This window comes from Ambystoma mexicanum, chromosome 3p (assembly GCF_040938575.1).
Source record: "Ambystoma mexicanum isolate Mex_15411 chromosome 3p, UKY_AmexF1_1, whole genome shotgun sequence".
Classification (NCBI taxonomy): Eukaryota; Metazoa; Chordata; class Amphibia; order Caudata; family Ambystomatidae; genus Ambystoma; species Ambystoma mexicanum.
Genome location: NC_090925.1, coordinates 1,258,162,548 through 1,258,176,035, shown reverse-complemented (window position 1 = coordinate 1,258,176,035; position 13,488 = coordinate 1,258,162,548). Strand labels below are relative to the sequence as shown.

Below are 13,488 nucleotides of genomic sequence, written 5' to 3'. Positions count from 1 at the left end.
ATGAACCTGAGAGATTGATAATAATGTGCATATCATCCGCGTAATTTGTATATGATACGCCCAAGTCCTCAAAGTGGTCAAACAGAAGCTTCGTAAACATGTTGTAGAGGCTTGGTGAGACACAGGATACCTGTGGGACTCCACATGTGATTGGAGAGGGTTCTGCAGATGCTGAGGGAGCCAACACCCTCATGGTTCTGTCTGAGCGAAAGGAAAGGACCCAGGCAGCAGCTTTGTCAGAGAAGGAGGCTGCTGTAGTTAAATGAGTAATTAGGATGTTGTGGTCGACTAAGTCGAAAGCAGCCGATAGGTCAAGCAAGAGTAGTATAGCCGGTTTACCATTATCTTTAGCTTCACCCATCTGGATTTTTAAATACAGACGGGCTGTCTCTGTAGCATGTCTAGGTATAAACCGAGATTGCAGAAGACCCAGAAGATTATTGGCTTCGGGATGGTTCTGTATTTGGATGCAGCCTGCTTTATCTAGTAGTTTTTCTAAAAGAAATGGCACGGTTGTTATAGGTCTATAGTTTGTGGGAAAGTGAGGGTCGAGATTAGGTTTTTTGATGAGAGGCTTGATAAGTGTAGCCTGCTCTCTGTCAGCATTACCCTACGAGGTGAAGGAGGTATTCCACTCATGCTGGGCCTGTTCACCTTAATGATTTAGATCTTTGCTGATTTAATAGTAGTGTGGGGCTAAGTAGGGGTTAATCCACTATTTATCCCTGTTCTCCTGCAGAACAGTAGTCATTTCATCACCCACTCATATGCCCCTGTCGAGGTCTGTTTTCTACAAAACCTTTAAGTAAAGAAATACAATAAAACTCCCTGTTTAATGACAAGGAAACACTCATGAGAGAAATGTACATCTCACAAGACTGCATCAGCCTTTTATCAGAGTTTAATTAGTGCCAAAATGGTTCTGAGATGTGTCAATGAGATGGACGTTTGGCGTGATAAAAAAGCCAACATGTTCCTATGTCACACTCAAGTTCAGAAATCCGCTATTGCGAGTTTCATGCCCATGGGGCTTGGTAAATAATTCTAATATTGGGAGGGGGTGTATTCTGTGAAATAATTACAGAAAATGTCTGGACTTGTGAGAGACATTTGGACATAGACTTAGTTTTCTCATTGGAAACGCGATATCATCAAGACACAACACCACTAAATTGTCCAAATATTCTCCCTGAATTATGGCTAATGAATATCATGTTGTCACTAGGTGTGTCCTTGCCATTAAACAGGTTTCATATTGCCTACACATTTGTTCTCCATCTATAACACACAAACACACCATTTTCAGTCACATATGCACTCATATGTGCTTTAATGCAAGATCATTGGTGGACTATTGGTAGAACACGCGTGCATAAAAGAAGCAACCATAATTGCTGGGTTTAGAGATTCATTCCTAATGCGTTCCTCTGACTTTTATGAAGAAATGTCCTTCATTTTTCAAATGAAATGTCCTTTCATTTCGACCAATGAGATACGGGATCCAGAACAGCAAAATGTTATACATAATATATATTATATCCAAATAAAAATACTTACAATACAGTTAGAACTTGGAACCTCATGGGCATATTGGAGCATGCCATTGACAGCTAGTTAAACAAGTAGGACGTCATCATTATTTATTTATGTAGTTTTTCTGTAGCACACCTGTCAAATGTGATGTTTGCTTCTGAGCGTGAGAGCCAAGAAGAAGGCAGCCTGTGCGTAGGAAGGCAAACATCAAAATGCCTGCAAGATGATTCTTGAGGGATCGTTGAAAGCAGTCATAGTTTTCTTTGTGACGAAGATGAGAGGAAAATAGAGATTGCGAGCGAGGACCACAAAATAACAGGGGTCATTACAACTTTGCCGGAAAATGGTAAAAGTGCCAGTAACACCATGAACCAGCACTTTTACTCGTCCATCATAGTATGATTTTGCCAGAACACAGTTGCCAGAATCACTGGCACAGATACCACCTTGCTGTGAATTACCAGCAAGGTAAATACTGGCAATGCCGGAAAACTATGGCGGTAATACGGCACAATGGTATCACAAGAATAGTTTTGCCGGTATTTCCGGTAGATTATTGCTGGAAATACTGGCAAAACCAAGGCTAAGATATCACATCCGAACAGCCAATAAATGCACACAGGTGGGGAAAATGAGGCCACAGGTGCACCCATTCCACCCAGGTGCACCCAATTCACACAGGAACAGTACTTAAGGGCCACACCTTCCCCAAGTACACTTCCCAACACAACCATGCTGCCACTCATCGCCACTACGATAGACCTGGAGCTGCTCCATGCTGATGTCCAGCTGCTGGTGCTGGAGCACCAAGCAGTGGCGACAGGAGGCCAGGGAAAGAAGGACGAGGAGGAGGATGGGGATACAGGAGAAGCAGGTGGCGAGGCAGAGGCAGAGATTCCTCACACAAAGGCCACACCCTGGGCCCTCACAGACAGCCAGATAGACACCCTTTTACCTCCTAAACAGGGAGACCATTCATGAACGCCTGACCCTTATCCAAGATAACATTGGGAGCAGGATCGGCATCAGGACAGCCATACCACTGCAGTTGAAGCTGGTATCGGTCTTGCACTTCCTGGCCAGTGGCCCGTTCCAGCAGTCCGTGAGGCAGCTGCATGGCATTTCACAGCCTGCCTTCTCCAGAGTGCTGGTGCAGGTACTGGAGGCCCTCCTGCATCATGTGGGCCAGCACATCACCCTCCCCACCACCCAGACATAGGTAAACGCAACCAAGACTTGCTTCTATGTGATTGCGGGGATGCCCAATGTTTTGGCAGCATTGGACTGCACGCATGTAGGGCTGGTGACCCACCATGCCTCACAGGAGGTCTACAGGAACCAGAAGTAGTTCTTTTCCCTCAATGTCCAGGTGACATGTGACACCGACCTGAACATCACACACTGCATTGCCCGGTTCCCAGGATCAACCCACGACTCCATGGTCTTGGGGAACAGCACCCTTCCCGCTTACATTACATTATTAGCGCATTATGAAGGATAAAGGACCTGGATGTTGGGTGAGTACGTTTAATTTAATTTAAATGTAATTTAATTTTTTTATTTAATTTTAATAAATATATCATCAGCCGAGTGGCTTTGTATATGCAACATTTAAAACAATACAGACATTTATGCATAATAAAAACATCATACATAAAAACATACTCTAAACAAATTCTCTAAAATAAAATTACATCAGTGGCCTTATTAAACATAGTAATACTAAGCTTATACACCTACATTGCAGTATGGGGCATAGGCAAAGGGGGGGGGGCATGTCACAAATGCATTACCGGCAAGCACCCTGCACATGCAGGACCCACCAGCGTACACCTCATTGACAGGCCACAACACACAGGAGTAGAACATGACTGGAGATATAGCAGTCACTGACAAGGCCATTTCAAACCCAAAAGGACATCCACATGTAATGCACTACAGGTACCAGAATGCAACCCCCACTCCATTGCCAGTGAATCTGTAGACTAGGCCATCTAGGGCCATGAGATGTATGCACTGGGGAGACATGGGGCATGCATGCACACAGAGACTGACCGTTGAGATTCTGCTGTCACAGGCAACACCACTACCGAGCTTCATTGTTTGTTTATTTTATTTATAAAACGTGCTGAACACAGGGGTATCTGGGCGCTTAAGGTAAATGGTTACAGGATTCAGTTTATACAATTTAGGCAGTTTATACAGTATATACAGGTATAGTACAAATAATACATTCAAGAGCAGTGACAGGAAAGAATGTATGCTGTAGGGGGGTAAGGTACAGGGTGATGTCGAGAGTGAGGTATGGTAGTGTTAGTTTTTGTTCAGTAGCCATGTAATGACGTGACTTCTGAATGATTGAAAGGTTGGGGTGGATTTGATGTCCTGTGGAAGTGTATTCCATAGTTGGGAAGCTAGACCTGGGAAGCTGGTTCTGCCAGCTCTTTCTAGGGTGTATCTGGGCACCACCAGGCATGATGTATTGGTGGATCTAGTGATTCTGGCAGACGATTTCAGGGTAAATTTGTTAGTGAGATATGGTGGGGCTTGGTGGTTCAGGGCTTTGTAGGTGAGGCAAATAGTTTTTAAGTCATTTTCTCTTGTATGGAGAGCCACTTACACGATTTTCTAGTAGTAGAAATGTGCTCTCTCTTGGGAATGTTTAATGCAGCTCGTAGCATTGTTTTGCAGAACCTGCAATTTGTTGATTATGAATTTGTTGGCGCCTAAGTATAGGCCGTTGCAGAAGTCCAATTTGGACTGTATGAGTGCCTGGCCAATATAAGGCAGCTGTTGGAGGACAGTAAGGGTCTACAGGCCCTGATCAGCTTGCCTGTGTAGGCAGTGGTTCTACGTTATTTCGCCGAATGATTTTACATCGTGGGACTTTTCATCGCCACCCTTTCATCGCCAAAAACTCCTTTTTTTTTTATTTATGGGGGGCTTTGCCCCCCCGAACCACCCCTTACTTAAATAAACATACCCCAAACCGCACCGAACACCCCCCCATAAAAAAGTTTTTTTGAAAAGTTTTTGGCGATGAAAGGGTTGGCGATGAAAAGTCCCACGTTGTAAAATCATTCGCTGAAATGCGTGTATACCGTAGGCAGTGGCTGAGGCAGTCACATTTATTTGTTTAGAGAGGTTGGTATTGGCATCAAGGTAGAAACCATGGGTTTTTACACTTTTGGCAATAGGTATATTGTTTCCATCGATGAGGATGCTGTTGTAGTTAGGGCTGAGTTTCAACAGGTTGTTGGGTGAGCCGACAAGGAGTAACTCAGTCTTATCATTCAGGAAGAGGCCATGTGTGGCCATCCATGCCTGAATGATGGTAAAGACTTCGTTAATCGGGCCGACATCAGAGTTGTAGTTGCCTGATAATGTTAGAAGAATCTGGGTGTCATCTGCATAGTTGGTGTAGGTGACACCCAGACGGTCCAGTTTGTCGAATAGTGGCTTTGTATATATATTATACAAAGTTGGAGAAACACAGGAGCCTTGAGTGACACCACTGGTGATGGGGATCGGGTTGGCCGCCGCTGAGGGTGAGAAGACACGCATAGTTCTGTTTGCGAGGAAGGATTGGATCCACGTGACAGCAGAGTAGGAGAATTGTGCTGCCGATGACAGGTGGTTGCATAGGATTTTATGGTCAACCAAGTCAAAGGCTGCCGAAAGGTCTAAAAGAAGTAGGATGGCAACACTGCCTTTATCTTTAAGTTCATCGATCTGACTTTTGAGGTCAAAAAGGGCAGTTTCTGTTGCATGTTGGGGTCTAAAGCCAGATTGACGGATTCCTAATAGATGGTTTGTCTCTATATAGTCTTGAATTTGCAGGTAAGCAACTCTATCTAGGATTTTCAGTAGGAACGGGACAGTGGTGATCAGTCTATAATTGGTCTGTATAGACGGGTCTAGTGTTTGTTTTTTGAGTAGTGGCAGAACCCATGATTGTTTCAAGTTGCTTGGGACTGAATTGCTGGTGAATGAAGAATTTATTAGTTTGGTAATAAAGGGGGATAGATCTCTAGCTGTGTCTTTTATAATCTGAGCAGGCCAACTGTCCCCTTTACAGTTAGATGGTTTCAGGGATGCTATCATTTTTTGTACCTCAGGTATGGTTACCTTGTTGAATTTGAAGCCTGAGTTAATGTATATGGGTGGTGGTGTGATTGGACTGGTATATTTGCCAGAGGTAAGTTGTTGTCGTTTGTTCTCTATTTTAGTTTGGAGCCCTGTGATTTTATTGGCGAGGGAATTCTGAATGCTGGTGCACCAAGGTTTGTCCTTAGTGCAGATATCAGCAGGTGGATTAGGGTTTTCTAGTTCCTTTAGAATGTTGAATAGTTCTCTAGTGCTAGATCCTGCATGGTTTATTCTGGAGTTGAAAGTTTCTTTTTTGGTGCGTATTATCTCCTTTTTATATAGAGCAGTGATATTAGTAAGATTAGATTTATTATCTGTAGAGGGTGTTGTTTTCCAGAGTGTCTCAAGTTTTCTTTTTTCTGTCCGAAGTAGTTTGAGTTCAGGGGTGTACCAAGAGTTCAAGTGTGCTCTAGGTTACCTTTACGCATTTTTAATGGGGCAATGGTATTATGGCTGTAGACATGGAATCGTTACTCACACATGTGTCTTTACCCCTTGAAGGTGACTCAGGATACCTGCTACTTCCGTGACTGATGACCCCTCTGAGGGATCCACAGATGCAGGGGGAAAAGGCATACAACAGGGCACACGTGAGTGTTAGGCAGAATTGCATGCAGTACCCTCTGGGACCACCACATACAATTAGCACTACAGATGTAAGCAAAACCAACCTTTGGTATAAGTCTGTACTATACAGTTTTTGGTAGCGAGGTGAGCAGCCAGGCTCACAGTGGTTCGAGTAGACACTTACGCTCAAGGTTTTTTGGTAAAACACTTATTAATTTATTACACAATCATTTAGAAAACATTCACTAGAAGGAGGCAACTTAATACTATACACAAACACACTTCAGTACTGAACCACTACATTTCTGAGTAAATTAGGCTCCCCTGAAATAGGAGCAGAATGGCATTTCAGTTACTTTAAATGGGAGCAAAAGGCACAAGTTAATAGAAATATAACACAAATACTTTCTTAGGCAGTGCAAATAGTTTCGGTTCACTAGAGGACTCAATTCAGTTCAATAGGCCCAGGGCCAAAGTCAATGGACTAGTGTCTTGGCTAGGAAATAGCAGTTCTTGGAGTAAACTGTAAAGTCTTTGCAAAAGTTCTCAGAAGTAGTTTGTACGAAAAATAATCATATGTTGGATCACAAGCTGATTAGGCCTGCAAGTTGGGAAAGTTCTATGAACTTTCACTGCGAGAGGTAAGTTCTCTCAATCGGGTTGGCACAGTACCTTTATTTGAAGAACAAGATGCAGCTGCAGACGTTGGTTCCTGGCAGTTCCTGCAGATCTCACTGTTCCTGAGCCTCAGTCGTGGGGACAAGAGGGAGGATGTCGGGGGACTCCTGCACTGCACGGGATCGTCAGAAAATGCTGACAAAATGGAGTCACTTCAGTTCCAGTAGCTTTAGTTCAAGCGCCCAAGCGGGTGTCCATCTCCCTGGTTAAACCTAACCAGCTCAGAGAATGGTATCCAGTTGGTTTACGAGTTGATTGGTCCCACCAACTCAAAGGATGAAGTCGTCCTTGAAGGGGCTTCTCTGTCAAGATGAACTTGGCAATTTGGACCTGCAGCAGGGCTTCAACGGGCAAACCAACGGTCCAGGAGTTGCAGCAGCCGTCCTCTTCCAGCTCGTCTTCGGTTCTTTCGTTCCAGTGGTCGACTCTGCTTTCCAGTCCAAGAGACTTGCCTTTTAAACAGTTTTCTCCCTTTCATTCCAGCCTAGCTGTCACTCACCCAGCAGGGTAGCTGTCCTTGCCGGACAGTCAGCCAGCCAATCACGCCAGAGTGCATTTGGGTCTCCTAGGAGACTAAGCACGGGGAGTTTCGGGCACCTCCCTCACTTCCTGCCTTCTGGGAGTGACATCTGCAGGCTTGCATTACACTCATGGTACATTGTGCATGTCCTGCCCTTGTCATGCAGTTTCTTTGGTCTGTTTGCTCCAATGTGTGCTTCTGCATGTGGGTAGTGGGAGTGCACTTTGACTGTTGGTCTGCAAAGGTGGCATGTTGTGTGTGCGATGGGTCTATGGTTCCTGTCCTGTTCTCCGTTGGCACACATGGGCGCTCGTCATGTGTTCATGCGTATGGCTGTGCATTTTGGCTACGGTGCTTGTGCATGGCTACATCTGCCCACATCCCCACGTATGTGTGTGGGATTGGGCCATTTGCTGTGACTGACACATGTTGGACCTATTCCCTTGCCATTTGGTGTTTATATTCCTAGGGAGGCATGTGTTTGGACTCTACATTTGCATTTACATAGGGTTTGTTGTACTTAACACCATCACCTTGGGTCCCAGCTCCAACCTCTGCTTCCCCGACTACCTCGATGCCCTCCATGTGCAGGACGGAGCTGCATGTCTTCTGCCAGGGCATGAGGGTCAGGGGTGTCACTGTCCCTCCTCCTGTGACAGCATATTCTCTCCTATATGTGGCCAGGATGTTTCGGACCCTCAGCTGCAAGTCGTCCCACCGCCTGTGTCAGTCCTGTGGCATGCATGGGGCAGTCCCCATGACTGTGACCTACTCGGCCACCTCCTGCCAGATAGCCATTTTCCTTCTCTGGCTGGTCCTCTGGTTGCCAGCCCCAAAGAGGGCCTCGGCAGTCATGACCACAGTGTCTGCCAGTGCAGGCAGCTCTGCCTCTCTGAACTTTGGCTTGCAAAGCCGGTCCTCCCAGGCATGTCTGCACTTTGAGGTGGGCCAGATGGCAGCAGGAAGGTGGGGATTTTAAGTGGATTGACTTTTTGAAATGGCCGCCAGCGAGCTTCCCGTTCCTGCATTGATGCAATTTCCAGTGCTGGTAATGTAATTCCGGCACCGGAATTACCGGCACCTGTGATTCTGGCAGTGTGGGTGCCAGTATAACTGTTTCTGGCAGATTTATGCTGGAAACATCAGTGCTTTTCTGTCAACACCGGTAATTGTGTAAAGCCGGTATTACTATTTACGACAGGGAGTGTGCGCATGCCTGAGGACCTGTAATGTGCCAGTAATTCAGGCAGTAATACAGGCATCACGCAATTACCAGTCTTTTTCTGGCTAAGTTGTAATGACCCCCATTGTTTTGAGAATTATTTTAAATGATTCTTTCTAAATTCACAAGGCTTTCCTACTTTGGTCCAACCTATCCAAACAATCCTGTATTCTTTTTTATTTTGCACATCTCAGTCAAAAGCACGATTGCACATTTTAACCAATATCGCGTATTTGGAAAGTCTTTATCCATTAATTAAAAAAAAACAAATCCCCACTTGTAAAGTATTTTTTTTCTAATATGACTAGCAATGTTCACAAGTATGCTTCAAATGTTTACTGGAGGTGTTTTTCTGTATTTGCATGTAAACTATGTGTGCTCTCTTTAATGACTTTTCACATTGCATCAACCGAGTGGTCTTTTCGGGGGCACAATATATTTGTATATTCTTTATTTGATGCTCTAGCAATGACTTTCCCTCACAAGCTTTCAAAACACACCAGCAGTAGAGTGGCCTGGTGTGTGGTTCCTCCTCCTCTCCCTCACAGCCACATTCCAGTTCTGAGCGTCGCTATCAAGTGCAGTCAATTTACAGTTCATTGCCAGCTACTGATGCCCTTTTCTAAACAGGTGTCAACTTCTGCCAGTATGTCCACGTTCTCCGTGTGCCACCAGACAGGAGGGCCACATTCCAGCTACCCAACAACCCCCATACCGAGCAGAGAATGACTGGCTTCTTATGGGTGCTAAATTCTGTGAGCAGTATAAGGGTGGTTGGGTCCTCTTGGCCCCTGTATTTGAATATGAAGTGGAAATGCCATATAGCAATTCATTTTCTCCAGCTGCCATCACTTCAGATGATTGATATAGTATCACTACATGGCGGGAGAAACATAAGCAGAGCATTACAATATACAGCATCTTACCTATATATTCAGAATCTCAATAATTAGATATTCAGTTTTCAATGATGGTTATTATTTCATGTTGTGTTCATGGTCTCTGGACACGTTGGGACCTTGGCAATCGGGTTGAGTTTGGTTGGTGGAAGCAGAAGGAGCAGTGCAAGGCTGATTTGCTCTTGTGTTGATGCGTGCAGTTTGGATCCACGCTGTGTGTGATGGTGAGCACTTGGGCGATGCATATCATGAGAGAGCCAGGGCGGCCGTATCCTGCGTGGCTTGCTACTGCCCTGAGAGGTAGGATGGGTTGGGGATGGCTGCGGGTCTGTGTGAGATAAGCTGCTGGAAGAGGGTTAGAGTACGGATGGTGTTGGGGTGTCCAAGGGTTTGCTAGCTGGCACCACCAGCACTGTGCCTGTGTCTAGGAGCCAGATATAGCCAGGCATAATAAGGCAAGGCAATGTATGAAAAAGCATAACAGCCATTACAAGTCGTTACATGTCAACTCAGGGCCAAACATGAAAAGGCCTTTGGCCAAGCAAGATGGCATCCTCTGCACACTCCTACCTCTGGGCCAATGCAAACAGCTCCCATTTCATGTCCCTCTGCTCACTCTACATCTGAAGATGATGGAATCGGTAGCTCAGCAGAGGGGCCTATCTGGGGACTCCCCTCCTTACCCTACTTGGAGATATAAGGGTTTTGGGAGGCATTAGCCTGTTGGTTCAGAGAAGGAGCAGCACAAGATATGAAAAAGCCAGCGCCCACTTCACCTTTCTCAGTATGTTTGGCAGGCTGAGAACTGTCTGAATCCTCACTCTAACCTGCTGAGCTTGTCTGCCTTTTGATGCCCGCCTAAACTTTTCACCATCATGGCAACGCCCGTCGGGTCATGAATAGCGTTTTCCAGATGTTCATCAGGTAAGGAGGACAAGGGCCAGAAGCCTTGGTAGTTTCCCAGAGTCTCCAACAGCCCTCAAACTCCTCACAAAGAACATACACGACCACAGGCTAATAAGGACTCCCATGCAAGTCCCCTACTCACCTGGAGTTGAGGCAGACAGAGCAATATGGTGTACTATTATTGTGTTGGACTCATTGCAAGCTATCTATAAATTAGAGATATTCAATAGTTTCTGGAAATCATTTTCACAATAGATCACTTCTCAAGATTGTGACCATTTACTATACCTCATGCACATGAAACTACTTCATATAGTGGATTAAGTTTTAAATACGTATTACTTTTTTACCTTGTGTATTTACAGGTTTTGAAATGCAATTGGTCCTCCCAACATGACAAAGAAAGTCCCACGATATGACTGAAAAAAAGCCCTTTTTCACTTTTCAGTGAGACTGAATACCACAGGTTCTACACTGCAAAACACACCTGTGCTTAGTAGTGCATGCGATAATAAGATTATAGTGATTTAGTGAGATCGCAAGTTAAATAAAGTAGACAACAAGTCAACACAAACTATTAACACCATTAATTCTCCACGACGAGCCAGGAAGAACTAAAATGGCTGAAGGTGTTCTACACCAGGAACGCTCTTAAGAAAACAATTTGTTGAACCTAATTATTATTTACCTTACACTGCCTGTAAACAAGGGTCTGGGGTTGTATTGCGGGGTCCAGTAAAAGTTTCCTTTTGCGACCTTACGACCGAGACATTTCAATATGGTAGAACATTTTAGAATCAGCAAAGCAATGCACACAGAATCCGGTAAGGCCAACTAATGTCAATTACACGTGAAGCCCAGCAGAGAATATTCTGGAACACTATGAGATGAAGGATACATAAAGAGGGAACCTAATTCTGCTTGGTGAAGGCAGTGATAGACCTAGTCAAATGAGTCTGAGAGACAGCTCCCGCAACATAAGATGTGGAGAAGGGAGTTGAGACAACATGATCCTTAAAGAATTGGAAGAGAACTCCTGTGAATAGATAGATGAGAGGGACAGCTGGAAAGATGAGCTGAAGAAGAAACAGAGCTTGGACTATTGGCTGTGGAGTAAAGAGATATGGCCACTCTGGATGAGGGGCCTAAGAACAGACACATGAGACCTGTTAGGCTCCTAGAGTGAGGTGTGAGGGAGAAAAAGAGAATGGACAACAAGAGCATAGTCCCGGGACAACGTGCTCGCCTTGGAAGCAAGACGACATAAAGCAACACAGGTTCGATCCCCGAGTCCGCACTTAGAAACCTCTGGGTGTTTAAGCGCGTTATAAATATGCAACTAAGACGACAACAACAACAAAAAAACATTCTGTAACAGCGCCTCGATGCCCCTGGACTGTGTGAGCGCTTTAAAAAAGATGTCCAAAAAAAAAATGCAAAAGAGAAATCACAAAGCAGAAGCTATTTCTAGGGAGATAGAAACAGGAAGAAATATCTAGACACAGGAGACATGGCTAAAAGAGGGCACAAGAAACAGACATGAGATTAGAACCAATCTTGAGGCAGAGAGACCGGACAAGATAAAGGCCCGGTGAGCTTGGCCTACCTTTTTGTCATACTTTCCTCTGCGGAGCCGTTGAGCAGTGTCTCTTCTTTTGTCATCGTCGATCTGAAAGAACAGACTATGTTAGTGCCTTGCGACCTTCCGCCTTCTGTCCTTCTCGGCCCTGGCTTCCCCCCCTTCATTGGTATCTGCTTCCGTCACAGTTACTCTTAGTAACTTTCCTGTGCATGGAATGGCCTTGTCCAGGTTTAGTTGAGGAGTAAGTCAAAGTTAATTATGATAGCTTATTTGTGACTCGAACCCAAAATGTATGTTTTCTTCTTTCTATCTATTGTTTAATGATAGTACTTCTAGCACCACGCGACGTACAATGTTGTATACATTTTGCTATTTTTTAATGCATATTTTTCTGAATATTAAGTGCACCCTTGCCCAAGAAAGCCTGTCAGACCTCACAGACCTGGATGGCAAGCTTTTAAAAATGCTTCCAAATCAATGTATTTGATTTTGAACAAAATGAGAGGATACAGTGACTGCCTCTAGCGCCCTGACATTATCATAGCAGGCATTAACTGGGCCAGCTTTGTGGGGCGGGTCTTTACCACACTGCTAATGTCCCAAACAAACATGGCAGAGCAAGTGGCCGTCCAATAGGGACTCATGTGGCAGTTGGTGCCGGTAGTTGCAGTTTGCTTAAGATATAGAAACAAACACACATGCACACACTTATAAACACACACATATGCCTTTGTAGGTTGGGACAGTTCCAGAACCTCGTTTTTTAGTGGCCCTACTGTTGTAGAGCGCTATAATTTGTCCCTTTTCTTTCATATTTTCACCAATCAAACTGGCTTGACTCACCCACCTGGAGGAAGTGAAGGGACAGGATGTTGCATCACTATGTGTCATCAGAAGGGAAATGGCAAGCGTGGTCTTAACTGATCACATGCCCATTCGGCTGCAATGCCTAGTTCCAAATTGAACAGAACTTGCTTCTTGAATAATTTGAGGATGAATTTGATTAACACCAGGGTAATGGCATTTAGGTATAAGACCTGGAAGAACTTTGCTTGGAAAAGGTGGACTCAGAGGGTTGACAGTACGGATGAATATCACAGCCTGGGGATTTTGATGATGGCAAAAATACCCTAACTTGGGGACATCAGCATTCCAACAGAATGAAAGCCTGAGTGAACGATCAGGGATTCAGACATATGGCCCACAGGTTGCTCACAGCTCCCTCCAGCAGCTGAAATGGCTCCTCAGGGGGTTAATGCCTTGCTGTTGAGATCTGTGTATGATCTGAGACCCACGTTCAATTCCTAGTAAAACAGGTCACCTTTCACATTTTCGACTTTGATACATTGAGTAATGCTATGAAGGAATGGTAGCAATGCAGGCTTATATAAGGCAAGCACCCCCTACACATCTTCACCGCAACACACATTTC

General features: G+C 44.8%; 1 protein-coding gene across 1 annotated transcript in view; it reads right to left on the bottom strand.

The window, feature by feature from the left end:
- The window catches only part of LOC138580055 (guanylyl cyclase C-like), a 493,661-nt gene that overhangs the window by 217,939 nt on the left and 262,234 nt on the right, over nt 1–13,488 (bottom strand). The window contains exon 11 of the mRNA XM_069650291.1: nt 12,081–12,143. Within this exon, the coding sequence (XP_069506392.1) occupies nt 12,081–12,143 (63 nt within the window). The remainder of the gene's footprint in view (nt 1–12,080; nt 12,144–13,488) is intronic.